General features: G+C 36.9%; 1 protein-coding gene across 1 annotated transcript; it reads left to right on the top strand.

Moving 5' to 3' along the window:
* Positions 1-213: 213 nt before the first annotated feature.
* LOC111622659 (glycine receptor subunit alpha-3-like) lies at positions 214-16,502 on the top strand. Its single transcript, XM_023365081.1, has 8 exons — positions 214-345; positions 1,586-1,716; positions 9,065-9,132; positions 9,913-10,142; positions 12,508-12,590; positions 13,181-13,315; positions 13,911-14,272; positions 14,395-16,502. Exons 1-8 carry the CDS (start codon positions 272-274, stop codon positions 14,611-14,613), a joined length of 1,302 nt encoding a protein of 433 aa, XP_023220849.1. The 5' UTR covers positions 214-271; the 3' UTR covers positions 14,614-16,502.
* The last annotated feature ends 475 nt before the right edge of the window (positions 16,503-16,977 follow it).

The following is a 16,977-nucleotide window of genomic DNA, read 5'->3' as shown; positions in this document are numbered from 1 at the left end:
TGGGAAATTCCTGGACTCCACTAGAAATTGGACGGTCGGATGCCGATGAAACTTTCATGGCTACGGAAAGATACAAACGGTTAAACTTCTAAGATAACATTAACGTGACGTCATTTCACCCCTCGGAATTCATTGGAGGAACCCGGGGTTGCGCAATGCACGCGACTTAATAAAAGTTCCGGTATCCCCGTGCCCGGTTCAGAAAAGCGACGTGTCTCGTCGACGCTACAGCGGCGGCAACAACATTCCAATAAGTAAACACCGTGGTGAGATGCACTGGCAGATCGCTTTCTTCCTTCTATTTACCGGACTTTTTTTAATTAAAGGAGATCCGACGACGAATGGGTGAGACGTCTGTTAATAATACATACCTTTTTCCCTACTTTCGTCCCCTCCGTCGCGTACGAAACGAGTAAATAATGCATATTACTTACTTTAATATAGCAGAAGTTAGAGTGTAGCAATCCCTGTAAAAATTTTATAGTGGCTGCCTAGAATCTTCAATCGTCCGTAAAGCTTTCCGGCCGTTTTACAAAATGAAATTTATAAAATTCCTAGATTTTATATTAAAAGAATATGCAAAATAATTTTCCAGCCAGAAGTTCTTAGGGAAACCACCCAATTTCATCCCTTAAGTACCGTCTACCTCGTAAATGCTAATTGTTCTCCGCTCGTCGTCGTGTTAATTAATTTTTAATTCTAATTGGCTATGGTTTATGTAATAAATTAAAATTTGCATAAATTATTTAAGTAGTAAAAGATATATTAATTTATTTGTTGGACGAAAAATGAGATTTTCCAACTGATCTTTACTTAATTATCTTGTCTTCTCCCAAGAAATGTTATCAAGTGGAGTGGAGTAAGTTTTATTTTCATATTTAATATAATAAATTATAAAGTTGTAAGGGCGATTAATATTCATTTTAACGTCGTTTTATTCAAATTTCTACTCGCCAAACCGGGTCGAGTTTTATTTTCATTTCCATAGAAGACCTAATTCTGCTTAATTGTCGGTAATTTATATAGTTCGACCTTGAGTTTGAATAAGTACTCGCGCCATTCTGGTGGCCGAACGAATCGATTTGGAGGAGCACCCCATCGAACCGTGTCTGGCAGCGATGTCTGACGTCTCTGTCAACGTTACCTCGGTTCGTACATTTGCCCGTCCTAATAAAAATCAAATTCTTGCGGTAATATACGAATGCCGCGAGTAATTTCAAATCGCGGGCCTATAAATTCCTACTAACGTCCGTCTGTTGTCTCGAGAACGGAGTTAGACGAAAGTCGAGATCAGATATGAAAATCTTAGGGGTAGGAGGCCCCAAATACTATATACGAACTTCCGGTTTGGATCGGAAGTCGCGTAATTTCAATTCAAAAATTTCCCCGTTACATAGATGCCCGGCACGGCTCTGTCGTTATAAGGAAAAGTGTGATGTACAGGGGCAAGACACTACTAAAATCGAAAGCGTATATTTTACATTAAATTAATTAAAAATTACGAAGTTAAAAAAATTAAGATTATTCATTAATTTTAAAGTAAATCTATTTTAAATTTCACTTAATTATATTCTTTACAAAACAGCAATCATCGTAATAAACTGAATAAACTCGGAACCGCACACAAAGGGCATCACAAATCGCAGGATCGCTTGGCTTTTCTAGACGAAATGCTTATAGGATATGATAAAAGAGCGTGGCCCACCTACGGTACAGGTTAGTTTTTTTTATTTTTAATTTTTAATTTAATATATTTTATAGAAAAATAAGTGAGTATTTTCTAAAATTGTAAAGGAAATAAATGAAATGTCCAATCTCATAAAATGTATGGCAAATAATGCTGACGTTACGCTAATGTCTAGAAAGAAATGCAAATTTTTTTCATTATATTTTTAGCCGATTGAAATGTGTTTTCCAGAAGGTAAATGCTTAATAAGTGATTCTAAACGTGGCATAATTGCGTTATTTTTCACCGGAGATTTTTCATTAATTTCGGATATTTATTAATATTTTTTTGTATCTAGACTAAGCGTGGTTTTGATACCATCTTTAATAATCCCTAATGTATTTATACCTTATACTCGTAACGATTTTTAGCGCGTTTTTATATTAATTATTAACTTTAAAAATAAATTAAACTTACTCGCTGTCTTTTCCAAGTTTTTTTCCTATAAAAAGGTGTGGATAAATGTAACATAAATCGGTGGCGCGTTATCCTAGGGGCGGAAGGGGCCCCAAACCCATCTTTTATAAGAAAATATTTCTCTCGGAAATTCCCCGGAAGAAAAATGTCGACACTACGTAGGGTCCTCCTAATTCCAGTTTGCCCGATCCCGGTGAAGTATTATAACGCCCTACTGGTATATATGCATAAAAACATTTTCTAAAATAAAATTATATTGTTGGATACGGAGCGTGGTGAATTGGCCACGGAGTTATCGGCGATGCCTCTCGACGGGACTTCCTACGAAATACTGGCCCCTATTTAGGTGTTACTAACGTCAAGAAATCCGGAAAACTCCACGTGACCGGGTGCGAATCCACTACCGGTGTTCGGTGGCTTTATCCACTCGGTGGGCTCCGGGCGATACGTACGTTTTAATGGAGGAAATACGATGCATTTGTTATTATTACTTTTATTTACCTACCAAATATACACACAAGAAAAGTATAATTTACAGGAACAAGACAGTAATATTTGAGATGGAAAACATCTATTTTAAATTAAATAAATTAAATTTTTTTCTCGTTTACTTATAAACTAAAAGACACCCTACGATACAAATCGTTCCGAATTAAAACGTTTTCTATACACTCGATTTACGTATAAATGTAGCCCGTACATTTTCTTTCTTTTTTTCTAATTTCGATGTTTAGTCTGGCGAAAATTCGAAGGACACATTTGTACGCTTCTAAAAATTATTCGATTTATTTAAAGACGAGTTAATCCCATTGATTTATATTTATATCATCGATATTGTTAGCGCGTAAATAAAAAAGCCAAGAGAAAAAACTTCCACCGATTGCCAACATCATCAAAGAGAACCATTAATACGGAATCATCGAATTGTAGGAATATTTGGTGGAAGAAAGGCATTTGCCTACTGTTGTTCTTGGATTACGTGTTTAAAACGTAATCGGGACGTAGACAAATTTAAAAGGAATATTTCCATCAATTGATCTATATTTATGTTACTTACGGGTTGTTTATAAACTCGTAATAAAATATTACTAACGAATTAATAATTAAAAGAAATTTTGGTAATCGGCAATAGAAGGAGCGATCTTTCTTTATTTTAAAGCAAGAAAAAGAACGGAGCTTCCTTCGAAGATTAATTTGTTCGCGACGAGTCCGAGCGCCGAGTAGACTGAAACAACTAGGACAATCCATTGTTGTTTACTGTCGAGTAATTCGGAATCAATTCTCCGTCCCAATAATTTGTTAACTCCGTAATAAGATCTTTTCGATTGATTAAAAACACCGCCTACGAAGATTACTCTACGTAAAAAAATCAAATAATGCCTCTGCCAATAATTGTACGAACTTCTACCAATGCGCTTGTTTTCTTAATTCTAAATGATTCATCCAAGTAATTCGCGGTTTCGATTTTTATTTAATGATTCGTTTAAAAGGGTGATTTACGGAAGAAGTGGGGAGTCGGTTGGGGCACGTCTCCCCTTTTCGCTCGTATCACCCTTTTCCTAATCGCCCGAGGGGGTCCCAAATTTGAGTAGTTATTGCGAATTATTCTGTTTAATTTTGTAAAAAGTGAAATGTTATTGGAAGTAAATTTACATTAGAAAGCTTTTCTTCCCAAACGTAAAGCGGAATTTGAAGGAATTGTAGACCTGTAAATGCCCACTGTCCGTACGTCCCTTAATCTGGAAAACGGTGTCGATAGACGAAAGTCGAGACATACACGGACGATCGATTTCTGTCGTTGTCGGGATAAGTACGATATTACGGGGGCGAGACACTACTAAAATCGAGAGCATATATTTTAAATTATGTAATTAAGATAACTTTTTATTTATTCAAAAGCTTCGTATCTTTACTGGTATAAGAAGCGGCGTGGAAGTCATTACTATTTGTATTTATAGTATATAATGAAAACTATTTAACATAACTCATACGGCGAAACGGAAGACATTTCCTGAAGAATTTATACACGTTTCGAAATGTTTTCGTGCAATTTCCGTTTTACCGTGGCTTTCGGATCGCTCGACGTACGAATTATCCCACGCGTGGCAAAGAGGACACGTCCGAAGAGAAAACATATTTCGATCCTTTTTCGGAACTTATAACTGGTTTTCGACCGACATTTAAACGGATCAATGGTTAATTTTAAATGGAACTTTCACGCCAAACAGAAATATCACTTAAGCGTATTCGAATTTGCCATAATCACCGTAAAGAACAATAGGATGTTGGCTTTCTCCTCGCGATTCTTTAGTCATTACGTTGTTTTTTATCGGATATTCTAGTCCCACTGGGAGATAACTCGTCATTATTATAAAAGTCAGATGCGGAGATTTCTTTTTTAAATCGAATTAACTTACGTCGAAATTTTCTTAAAATACTTGGAAATATAACACGGCTTACGTCTCCCATTATCGTAAATTGAAGCTAGTAACGTTATTCGAGTGGAGATAGAGTCTATATTATATACTTTTTTAAAAAATAAGATATTCTCCAACACGATTTTGAGATCCGAAACCAAAATTTATCGGTTGTTACGCGCTTATCGTCATTCTTTATTCAAAATATTATAAACAATATCATTAATAACGGGAAAGGAGGATCGGATTTAACGATCGGATTAGGAAATAAAAAATCTTAATACGTAAGGTTTATTACGCGTGAATAATGGAATATTTCAATAATTATAAACTAATTAATCGTTCGATAATATACGAATTGAATTTAGTCTATACGTAAGGATAAATAGCCATTATCTATAGACTAAACAATTAAATTAATTAATTTTCGGCGCGTTTAACGGTTATAAAAACCGTTAGACGGACACTACCCGCGCTTTCACTCCAAATTATTTATACCGACTTCATTCAACTCGGGCGCGATTTATTGCCCGCTTTCGTTACGTAAAGTTCGAAACTTTATTTAAGTAATCTCTTCGAATAATTAAAATTTGAAAGGAGACTCGTTCGTTGTTATTCTTTTCTTTAACTAAAAATGGCAGGCCGGAATAAAACCAAAGGTTCTAAAATTCATATAATAGCCGCGTTTATAAACAATACGCTATTGAAATTACCGTGGAGTACGTTTAAAACTTTTTGTTTATTAAGTATTGTAGCTTCCGGAGCCGCTACGCCTCGAATTAGTAGTGGCTTGCCCCCGTACGTACGTCATACTTTTCCTTTAACAATAGAGTCGTTCCGGTCGTCTAATACCTTTCGGAGAAGACGTTTGAACCGAAATAACGTGACTTCCGGTGCAAGTATATAGTTAATCGGGGAGGGTCCTACTCGTCTACCCAATACCGTTCTCGAGATTAATGAAGGATAAAGTAGGTCTACGAATTCTTTTTGGTGTAAAAAATTAGTTTCTCCATTAGTTCAATAGCGAAGATATTATTATTTTTTATCGCCACGACGGGTTTGGCGAATGGAGGGAGAACGACTACAGTAAATCATATATTTATCTACAGTATCTGTTGTAAGTCACTCACCCTAAAGATAGGTTAGTAAACTCCTTCGAAGAAGTAACGTCAGTTGTTCCTTTTATATTGTATTATTGATGGATTGGGTGTTTTATTTGTTTCTATTCGTACCACAGAATTTTATCCAATGCAAAAATTCGAACTAATCGCTGGATCGTCGCGTTTATTACAAATACTCCTAGGGATTACTTCTATACTCTTTGGTATAAGGTATGAATCTCATTAACTAACTCCAAATCCTAGTTTCTACCGGTTCGATCAACGAATCGACCGACTTCCATTTATCCTGGTAAAGTTTCGAACTTTAATTGACAAATTTGGAAAGTTTTCTCGGCCGTTAAAATATATTAAATGACTTTTAAAATAAAATACCACGTAAAAGCTCGACTTTAGCCATCAATTTTTGAGAATGAAAATTAATTTGGTGGTAAGAGTTTATATCGACGTGTAAACGCGCAAACTTTTATCTGGCGAAATACTCCAAATACGTCGTCAGTTTTATTAATAGAATCGCGCCATGCCACGTTTTAATTCCGTAAGCCGAATAAGTTCTTACGAAAAATTACAATAAAGAAGCTACAAATTTAAAATGAAATAAATCAGATATCATTTTTATACACTTTGATTATTGACGAGTCTTTCCGTACTCAAAACACTCGTAAACCGGCGACCGGTTGCTCCACACCTCATTATCTCTCCACCCCCTGGACCTTTAATCACCAAAATTTAATAGCATCGATTCCCCTAATACGCAAACCTCCCTGCAAAATTTCAGAAATTTTCGACAAAAAGCACGAGAGTTATCGAGCTTCAAAGAGGGTGAAGAAAATCGTGTACTTACATCCATACGTACAGAAATTACCCCTGAATTCTTTTGTATTTTTCGACGTTTTAAGGTATTCTAAGTCCAAAAGGAAAAGTAAAAAGAGAAAATAGCAAAGAAATTCGCTAAGTTGTCGGTGTTCTTTATCTATTGACCCGTTATAAAGCCTATAATTTCTATAAAAATAATAATTTTTTACTTTCCCACTTACGTTTGATACTTAATATTTACGCTCGAAATCGATAAAAATTGAACGAAATTTGTCTTAGTATTAAATGTAAATATTAAGTATAATTAAAGTAGTTTTAGTTAATCTATTTAAAAAACACGCGTATATTTTTTATATAGTTTTATATATTTACGTTTGGTTGGGGGTGGAAATCGTTCGTCTTCGGGCGCTTCCTATTTGTAATATAATAAATAAATAAATAAATCGCGCGGCAATCAGAATTAATACGATATAAATAAATAAAATAAGAAGAAATCACGCGGTGGTATTTTCAATCCGTACTTTATAAGAGGCGTAAAAGGTTAAAGTCGTCTCTTCGGACTTAACGTATTCGATAATTACGAAGAATAAAAGTCTTTGGCACCGTTTCAACTTCTCGAAAGGCCTTAGACGATTTATTATTTCGCGCTAGTAGACGATAATAACTATAAGAAAACATACGGGGTGGTCCAAAAGTCAGTTAAATCGACAGTTCTCCGTTAACGATCCGTTCGGCGCAACAGGCGACCGTTCTAAACCGTCGTTAAAACGATATTATTAATATATATATCTCGGTAAACTAACTTTCGGGCCACCCTACACCGATTTCACGCGTGGTTCAATTTTGTTTAGCGCATAAGTTATACGAACGAACGTAAACCCCGACGGATTAATGTATTTCGAATAAATAACTTAATTTAATGTCGAAAATTCTTTTAAATAACTTATAAAATTACTGAAAATACATTTTTTTAAAAATTATTTTCTTTTTAAGCGAAGGCGGACGAGTAGACGACATTTCCCCAATTCCCCCAGCGATAGTCTTCGACTGCCAACAATTTACATAAGTCGGAAACGTTAAAAATATGTTTTAAATTTTTATACTTCTATATTTAATATTAATTGCTATTAAAAAAAAGTTAAATTTAATTAAAATAAAAAGTAATACCTCGAAGGATTTACGAGATTATTGGCGCATAAAACGAGACGTGGTCGTTGGTGGACCAGGATAAACAAACTTCGGGTATTTTAGTTTATTTATAAAAAAAATAAAGTTTCAAGTTAGGCATTAAGTAGACCTTTCTGGTTATTTTTAACTACTTTAAATTATCCCTTTTTTTTGGCATTTTTTAGCCAGAATCTTCGATATTCTCGGCAATACAAATAATAAACTCCGATACTCAATTAGCGCCGACGATATTTTAATATTAATTTATCAAATTATTTAAAACTCGAAATTAGTATTTAGTCCGCACGGGAGGAAACGAATGGCTACTGAATATTTTATACAATATTTATGCGCGTAGAATAAAATAAACTTCCTTACAATGATACGTAAAATTAATGATTTATTTTAACAAATAAAGAGAATAATGTTTATTCTTAAATCTTATATTTGTTTACGTATAAACGAATACCCGGTCGACCGTCCCGTAAAATCATCTGGGAAACTCGTTATTTCGCTCTATTTTCCAATTAGTTCGCTCTCTGTTTAATCTTAAAGCTAATAAATGTATTTATAATCTTATTAAATTTTTCTAATAATAATAAAAGTAAATTTTAATCGTCGAATAATATTGCCGACATTCGTTCTTTACGCCTTGTAATTTACATTTATAAAGTTCTCTCTCTTAAAAACACGGGAATTAAAATTTAATAGACGAATCTTTTAAATAAATTATCAGTTTTTAAAACGATTAATTAATATACAGTCGACCCCCCATAACACTGTTGATAATTCCGTTTTATATGAATTCCACGTTGTACGAGTCACTTAGGTTTTACAAATACGTGTGCCTGGCTGCGAACGGCTCACGTATTTGTAAAATCTAAGTGATTCGTACAACGTGGAATTCATATAAAACGGAATTATCAACAGCGTTATAGGGGGTCGACTGTATAAACCGGAGAGTAAGTAATTGCCGGAGGTGTATGTAAAATGCAACCTAGTTTTCCATTATTTATATATTTTTTATTGTAGTTACGAGTATTATCGACCCGACTTAGTGACAAAAGCATTTTTCCCAAACAAACTTAACCATTAAAAATTTCGTTTCGAAAAATTCCTTCCTTTCTATTAACTACATTTAACGTATTAAAAGTCGAGTAACGCGACTAAATTCTTACATTCGTATTCTAAATTCGAATAAATTATTAAAACTTTCTCGAGATATTCTACTAATTGTGTTTCGGGCATTTATTTCGAAAGGGAAGGCACGTTTCTCTACTTCTTATTATCATTCGTAAAGTCACCGTCCCCGAGAGATTCGTTGTTATTTATTGTTAAATTACTTTAAATTATTACAAATTTGAAAATATTAAAGATTTATTTATTTTTTGTTATTTCTGCAGGAAAACCCACTTTAGTAACTGTTAATATGTACGTGAATAGCATCGGATCGGTAAATGCCGCCAGTATGGTGAGTTTATTTACGAAACGCTTTAATTAAGAACCAAGCGCGTGTCTCCGAGTGTTCGTTGTTATAATAATTACACTCTCGACCATCGAAGACGTTTATAACGATTTATTTACGATTATATTTCAAACACGTTGAGAAAATCGGGCGTCGATTTCGACCGGGAGCTATTTAAAAAGTAGTGGGGAAAACACCGGAGACATTGTCATGTAGAAGACATTGGCCACGCCACGTAATTCGCTTTTACTCTTCGAATTTATAATTTCTCGCTCGCGCGACCGCAAATGTTTAAAATCGTTAGATATTCCGCTCACGCCGTACAAAGTCATTATTACCGAGAAAGCGGGAGCGAAAAGCATTAACAAAATGGGAAGCGGGCAAGCGCTTTTTTTCTATAGAAACAATCGAATGGCTCCGGGGAGAAGCCGCACAAAAGATCAATTTTTTTATTAAAAAAAAAATAATAATAATAATACTTAAATGGCGTTTAAAAGTTTAAAAATTAGTCGGTATCAATTTTTGGACGGAACCGGCTGGCATTTATCATTCGATTCGGCCGCTGGCTTTGTATTATTAAAGTAGATGTAGTTTACGCTAAATTACGTGGGGACGGACGGAAATCCGAACGCCACGCGTTACGCGCTTGGCGTATTAACCAGATGGGTAGCGAAAGTAACCCAGGCATAAACGTGTATTTCGATTTTTTATCGTTTTAGACTTATTTGCCATATCAAATAAATCGGAAGGTTCGATTATCTATCAGTTCTGAACGCCTATTTGCAGGAATTCAGCATGGACATATATCTGCGACAGTCGTGGTTGGATCACAGGCTACAGTTGTACTTATACGGAACGAACACGACGATTACCATGAACGGAGAAGATCTGATAGAAAAGATTTGGAAACCCGATTTATTTTTTAGGAACGTGAAAGAGGCCGATTTCCATTACGTCACCGTGCCCAACAAACTGTTAAGAATTCATCCCAACGGAGACATCTTATTTAGCATGAGGTACTGTACGTAAGTAATTTACGCGAAGCATCCTTCGACCACGGGTTGGAGTAGACGTTTAGACGATCCTCCGCGGTGCGTAATAAACACGTTACGAACGTGTTTATTACGAAGAATAGAGCGCGCGATCGTTCCGCGGCGAAGAATAGAGCGTGCGATCGTTGGATAATACCTTTTCCGCCGGTAAATTTAAAGCCACCGCCAGAAAATTGCCAAAGAAAATATAGAATTTTCGGCAGATAAGATATTTGGGAAATTCTTAAAGCATCATCGTTTTAAAAATTGCCCGGCATTTCCGAAAAGACATTTCTATAATTCCGAATTTACTATTTGGGCATAAACTACGAGCAGGGAACCTTATTTCTTCGGGCGTTGCGGGCCGAGCGACATTTTAAAGAAGGAACTTTATCGCAATTTCGCCTAAAGTCGCATTTTCTTAAATGTTCGTTCAAATTACACCGCCGAACTCCTGGCCGACGTTTCGCAGATAAAAGTTTTAAACCTAAATAAACATAAACGATTCCAAGTTGTTTACGGCCTTTAAGTAATAAAATATTCGTAACAATATTTCCTTTAAAGCATTTATAAATCGAACGGCACGCAAACTACCATACAATTTTTATACTACGTTTAAACGGTGTTTCGCCTTCTTCTTCCTTCGTCGATAAACAAATACTTTACCCTTTTAATCGCTCGAAATTATTCTTACCGATAAATATTCTCCGAATTTAATTTATATTCTACTCGACTATTTTTATAATCGTAAACATTATTATTATTATTATTTTCTTCGGTGTTGGAGGACAAAAGGAGGTCGCCTACTAAATATTTTAGGAGGGGAAAACGACGACGAAGATAAAACACGAGCGACTGGCGTAATCGAAGGGATTTTAAAAATCGTCCGCGCTACGGGAACTCGGCTATTCTATTGTTAAGCCCTCATCGATTAAACATAAAAATGAATTATCGGCGTTTACCTTGTAAATTAAGTTTAGCTTTCGAATATCTCTACCCTTTTTTCCCCTATAAAAAACGGCGACTATTTTGTCGCTTTATCAAATTATAAGAAATCGCCGGATTTTTAAAAAGTAATATTTTATCCGGGGGCGGAGAATGGCGCGTGCCGACTTTAAGGGAGGAAAAACGAATTTTTTAAGTGTGTAGAAAATGCCAGTATCTGGCTTTTGCATATTTTGTCGTAAAAGTCGAGTTTGGAAGCATTTCTAATGTGTCGCCACGTGGCAGAAGTATTTTTATAGACTCGGCGGTTCGTGACGTTAGATAACGGATGGTTTTGTTTTCGCCGGGTGACATTTAAACGCCAGAACGAAAGGCATTTCCCCCCCTCATTTTGGGGGGGGGCGGGAGATACATTTGTCAAAACGGCTAATAGGAAATGTTATTAAAACTGTTGGGCCGCGCTTTAATAAGTATTCGACGTTTCTATAGAGAATCCATACTTCGGTTACTCTAAAAATAGAGCGTAAATCGATTAATTTTTTGGAAATTTAAAATTAAAACGTCCGACCCAATTCGCTTCTTATACAAATTGAAATGGAAATTGCGGCGGTGGTGGCGTTACGAACGTCTTCCGTTAAATTTGGAATCCTTCACTCCCGGTTTTAATCGAAAGTTTTTCCGCCAAACACGGGTAATAAACACTTCTTTCGCTCGTTGCCAATAACGATACGCTGGCGGCGAAAGAAAAGAAAAGAAAATGGTAAAGCGTAACGACAAAAACTCGGCCAATACGACCGACAAATTCTGTAATAAAAACTATCAATCCGTAAGTGTAATTTCGTAGGAATTCGCCTCCGAGTATTATCATTCGCCAGGATTATTTACTGTTAAATAATTGATATTTCTAACGTTTACGCGTCTACGTGGAAGTGTTACGTAAAATCGATGCACCCGATACAAAATAGAAATCGTTTTAGTCTTCTCCAGATAAATTCCGAGTGTCGTTCGCTCCCTTTTACACCCGTCTTGGACGGAGGTAAAGCGAAACAATAGTAAAACAATTGTTATAATATCTTAGCGCGTATTTTAGTCGGAATCGGCTAACAATTTCCAGAATTGCCCGTAAGAGACGAGGAGAGCGATAAGCCAGAAATAAAACAGAAAAAACCGCGCTACCAATTTGGCAGGCTTTAATTCCTGGGAACGAAAGAATCAATTGTACCAGACTGAGCTTTTGTATTTTCCGCTTCTCTAATAGTAATTATATCCATTATAAAAGCGAAATTAAAAGCTTTAAAACAATAGCTTATTATAAAGTAAGTCGAATATTCGGGTCCGGATAATATATTTAGACTAATTCGATAATTCTTCTTTACATTAACACCGTCGAATTACTTATTTTCAGGTTAACTTTGAAGTTACACTGTCACATGATTTTCAAGCATTATCCTTTGGATACTCAAAAGTGTAACGTAGTGTTGGGACCGTGTAAGTGTTCGAATTTTTGTTTAAATTAATTTTACGACCAATATTTTAATACGTACCCTCGTCTAATATCGTATTAATTAATTTTTTTAGTAAAAGTAATTTTTAGAATAAAATTTCAACACATAAAATCGGATTTTTAATCTGTCACAAACGGCTTAGTTATTGTTTAAGTTAAACAAATATCATTGTTTAACTCCTAAAGTTTTAACGGTAAAACGGAAATTTTATCGGAAACACCAAGCGACGACGACGCTCTTTGTCCTATTATCGGCCCGTTACGTTATCTAGTGTGGAAATTTTACTTTAAAAACAAAAATTACCGCCGAACAAATTTCCCGTCGGCCCCGGAACTCGAAGGGTAGGAAATACTACAAATAACAACACCGAAAAAAAGATTATTCCGTCGACGGTTCGAAAAATATTTGGAATTTTGCCAGAAGTGGCGTTGGGGTGTAGCGGCTGGCACCCGTAAAGAGTTCTTTCCGGAATAACTCTAACAAATCGCCACTCGACTTAATTCCCATTAAGAAATTTAAGTTTAAGAGAAATTATTAGAAAAGGTAATTAATTAATTGCGATTGTAAACGTAGACGCTCAGACCATCGACCAAATAAGCATCAAATGGCAAGACAAAGACCCGATCGTTCTGGAACAACCGGTGGAGTTGTCGGAATTCGACATCGACAGATTCTACCACGGATCCTTTCTTCGTTCCATCGACACAGGTAAAAAGCCTTCCCTTAATCCTTAAATAAACAATTAAGTGGGTAACTTATCCCATTACTTTATTAAGTCCCGAGTTATTTTTAGTTAATTGAAGCGCTCGTTTATTATAACGACCGATTATTGTCCCACTAGAGAAGTTTACCAATCCGTATGGCTTATTATAGCGCCACGCTAGAAATCGCATCGATACGTCGCTAATTATTTAACAACGCGTACGGTATTTATAAATTAGAGTAGCCGTTAAGATATTTCTGTTCATTAATTTACGTAAAGGCGCGACTCGGCCTTTGGAAGAGACGGTAATTTTAAAATTCTTCCAGGATATAAATCACTTTAAAGCTTTACCTATTGCGGCTACGATGATTTATAGAGTTGTCGCGCGGTAACGGAGAAGACGGGCGACGGAAATGTTTTAAATTACCTATAGAATCGATAGGTTACGGTAAAAGACGGGATAACGGGGTTAGGATAAGACGGATTTAACGAAATACGTAAAATTTGGATGCGTAATTTCACCGGTTACCGTCCGACTAAATACGATTTCCGTTAATTAGAATAGACAATGGTGGGTGACGATTGTTCTTTGGTTTTCAGGTTCCTTTAGTTTCCTGAACGCCACGTTCATCTTCGTCCGTCAGAACGGTTATCATCTGGTGCAGACTTATCTGCCCACTTCCTTAATCGTGATGATATCTTGGGTGTCCTTCTGGCTGAACGTGGACGCCACTCCCGCCCGCGTCACCCTGGGAGTCACCACTCTGTTGGCCTTGACCACCGTGGCTTCCGGCGTCAGAACCCAGCTTCCACCCGTTTCCTACGTAAAAGCCATCGACATATGGATAGGCGTGTGTTCCGTCATGGTGTTCGGAGCTCTGTTAGAATTCACTCTGGTCAATTACCTGTCCAGGAGCAAGAAGAAACTCAACGCCACGCAGAGCGTTCTCCACGTCCTCACGGTACGTTCTTTTAAATATTTTCCCGGTCAAAGGTACCGGTACTCTAGTATACGGCGTAGTGTACTGTAAGTGGTAATACTAGCGTATTAAGGCCAGTGTTACAATTTGTTTACTCGGAACAGCGGAAGAAAGAGGAATCGACGGAGACCGGCACGAAGTACGTCAACGACGAGGACACCAAAACCGAATTGCAAATCAACGCGCAGAAGCTGGAACTGGCGATGAACCTGAAGCGAGCTCGAACCGTCGACCGAGTGTGTCGAGTCCTCTTCCCCCTGGCCTTTCTGACGTTCAATCTGGCCTACTGGCCTTATTACTCGTTAGCTCCGCCTCACTACTAGACTACGACCGCCTTCCTTCCTTCGTCTTCCGTAATGTTTTTAACATATCAACGTTGTTACGCGCCGTACCACGCCTCGGACGCGCGAACCGGTGTACATATTATACGCGTATTTCTGGTCGCACTAACGGCCCCGAAGTACGTATTTACATTTCTCTCCTCGACTTCCCGATAGAATTTCGTCTCCATTTTCGTCGATATACAAAAGACACTTAAGAAATTCGCCGGCCGAATTGCGGCTTTTGGCTAGTAACGTCAAATTCCTTTTCCGACGTAATTCCCGTCAGATTTTCTTAATCTGATGCGGAAAATTCTAGTGTTCGTCTCTTCGTTCTTATCAATAAATTTCAACTAAATACGAAGTGACGGTTGTATTTCTGATCCCGGCAAGCCTTAACCACACTTAAATTCCACCCACCAAACCATTAGAAACTTTTTACCCCAAATTATATATTAAGGCGGTTCCTGGCGTTTACTTGTTGTTAGACGATATGGCGCGAATTCTCTGGTGGAATTTGGAAGGGAGGTAACGATTCCCCATCGATCGTACCGTGGGAAGTTCCTGCCAAATTCTTTACGGCGACGACCGATGGCTTCCTTCCCCCAAACTACAAATAGTCGCTCTTTTTATAACACCGTCTACCGAATTAGGTAATATTAACTCGATCTATTCTCCTCCAACAGTTATATTTGTATGCGGTCGAGTTGTCTTTTTGTCGCACCGCGTTGTCACTTATTATTCTATAATGTCAATCGGGAGTCCAATTCGGAGGGATAACGACGACTAGACCGGAAATACATACTTTTGGTTTCGGGGCGTAGGCGGGTAAGGCTGGATTACGCCGGGCGAGTTTACTAGCCGATGGTAAAAACGCCGGCGAGTGGCGAGAAAAGTCGCTTTCGACTTTACCAACGTTATTACACGCGGCGAGTAGCTAGTAAAGTCGCGCAGCGTAATCCAGCATATACTAATCGCCGGTCTTAATCGTCGTAATCTCGCGGCGCAAAATCTCACCCGGAATAAATTTGATTTGTAACGGAGTTTTCAAACTTTATTTACGTTCGATTTTCTTAATTCCCGGCGGTCGGACGACCGAACCCTCGGGTAATTAATTATTTAAATCGGTTAAAGGCGTCCCTACGGATCCTATTAAATTAAACTTTTTCGTCGTTCCCATCGAAACGCGAAATCGCCACCATCCAACACCGAATTTCGGATTAATTCTGCGGTTAACGACCTATCGTACGCAGGAAAATCAAATGTATTAATGTATATATAATTCGTTTACCGGGAACTCCGATCGAAACGTTTAAAACTGCTTTAAAAAATCCGGTAGCCGGTTGCTTAACTTTCCGGGCAACGGGTAAAATTGCTGGCGGCGCCATCCGTTACGATATTTTATTTAAAAAGTAGCAAAAGTCTTAATTTCGAGGGGATGGGTTTTATAACAAATGGTAAATGTTGGCAACCGGTAAAATCCTCGTCGAGTCGATCCCACCGAGCCACCTCCTCCGAAGACCTTTAACCAACAAAATGTAATACCGTCGATGCCCCTAATACTCTAACTTTCCTGCAAAATTTCAGAAATTTTTGACCGAAAGCACGAATGTTATTAAACTTCGAACGGCGTAAACTAAATCGTGCCCTCCCACACACAAACATCCATACATACTGAAAAACCCTCAAATTTTTTTGGTATTTTCGACCATTTAAAATCTCGAAACTATTCGTCCAATAAAGCGGCGATCGATAAAGCGGAAATTAAAATTTTATAAACGTAATTACAATTTTTCTTAGGGGAAATTTTAAAAGTGGAAAATAAATTACAACCAAAAAAAAAAACAAAAACAAAAATAAATTACAACAAAAAAAAAGTGGTTGGAATGTAACATTTCGTTTCTGAGAAAATATGGCAATAAAATTAAATTATTACATTGGTAAATATCGATTTAACTTTTAAACCTAAAAGGGGGAAGTACAATGTTTCTCTATTAAATTACGGCTGGTCTCTCGCACTTTCCACCCTCCTTCGTCGTCTTTACGCGTTGTGGACATTGCGTAAAACGCTATTTTACGAAGAAATTAATAAAGTATCGGCTAACAAAGTTTTCAAACGGGCAAATCTGCCGTCTCTACGAAAACTTTCGTGTTTATAGATTCAAAAATAATCTAGCGACGAGAGTTGCGTAACTTTCTCGGCGTTTGCGAGTTTTTATTTAAAAAACGACTTTGTTATTATTAAGCAAAAAAAACTAAAATTGTATATGGCGCAATGTTGAGAGATTTTGTCACAAAAATAATTACTATAAAATGGCAAAAAGTTTAATTTTGAGGGTACCGATGGGTTTTATAAAATAATGTAAA

This window comes from Centruroides sculpturatus, unplaced genomic scaffold (genome assembly GCF_000671375.1).
Source record: "Centruroides sculpturatus isolate CEXI.00-Female unplaced genomic scaffold, Cexi_2.0 scaffold340, whole genome shotgun sequence".
In the NCBI taxonomy this organism is placed as follows: domain Eukaryota; kingdom Metazoa; phylum Arthropoda; class Arachnida; order Scorpiones; family Buthidae; genus Centruroides; species Centruroides sculpturatus.
The sequence above is the reverse complement of the archived record's forward strand: the minus strand, read 5'-3'. Positions and strand labels throughout refer to the sequence as shown.

What these genes read in the sequence shown, in the direction of transcription:
- LOC111622659 (XM_023365081.1), top strand. Translation starts at nt 272, where the DNA reads ATGCACTGGCAGATCGCTTTCTTCCTTCTATTTACCGGACTTTTTTTA. An exon ending in GGAGATCCGACGACGAATGG is followed by an intron (nt 346 to 1,585) that starts GTGAGACGTCTG and finishes TTTACAAAACAG; the next exon opens with CAATCATCGTAATAAACTGA. An exon ending in TCTTCGTTCCATCGACACAG is followed by an intron (nt 13,316 to 13,910) that starts GTAAAAAGCCTT and finishes TTTGGTTTTCAG; the next exon opens with GTTCCTTTAGTTTCCTGAAC.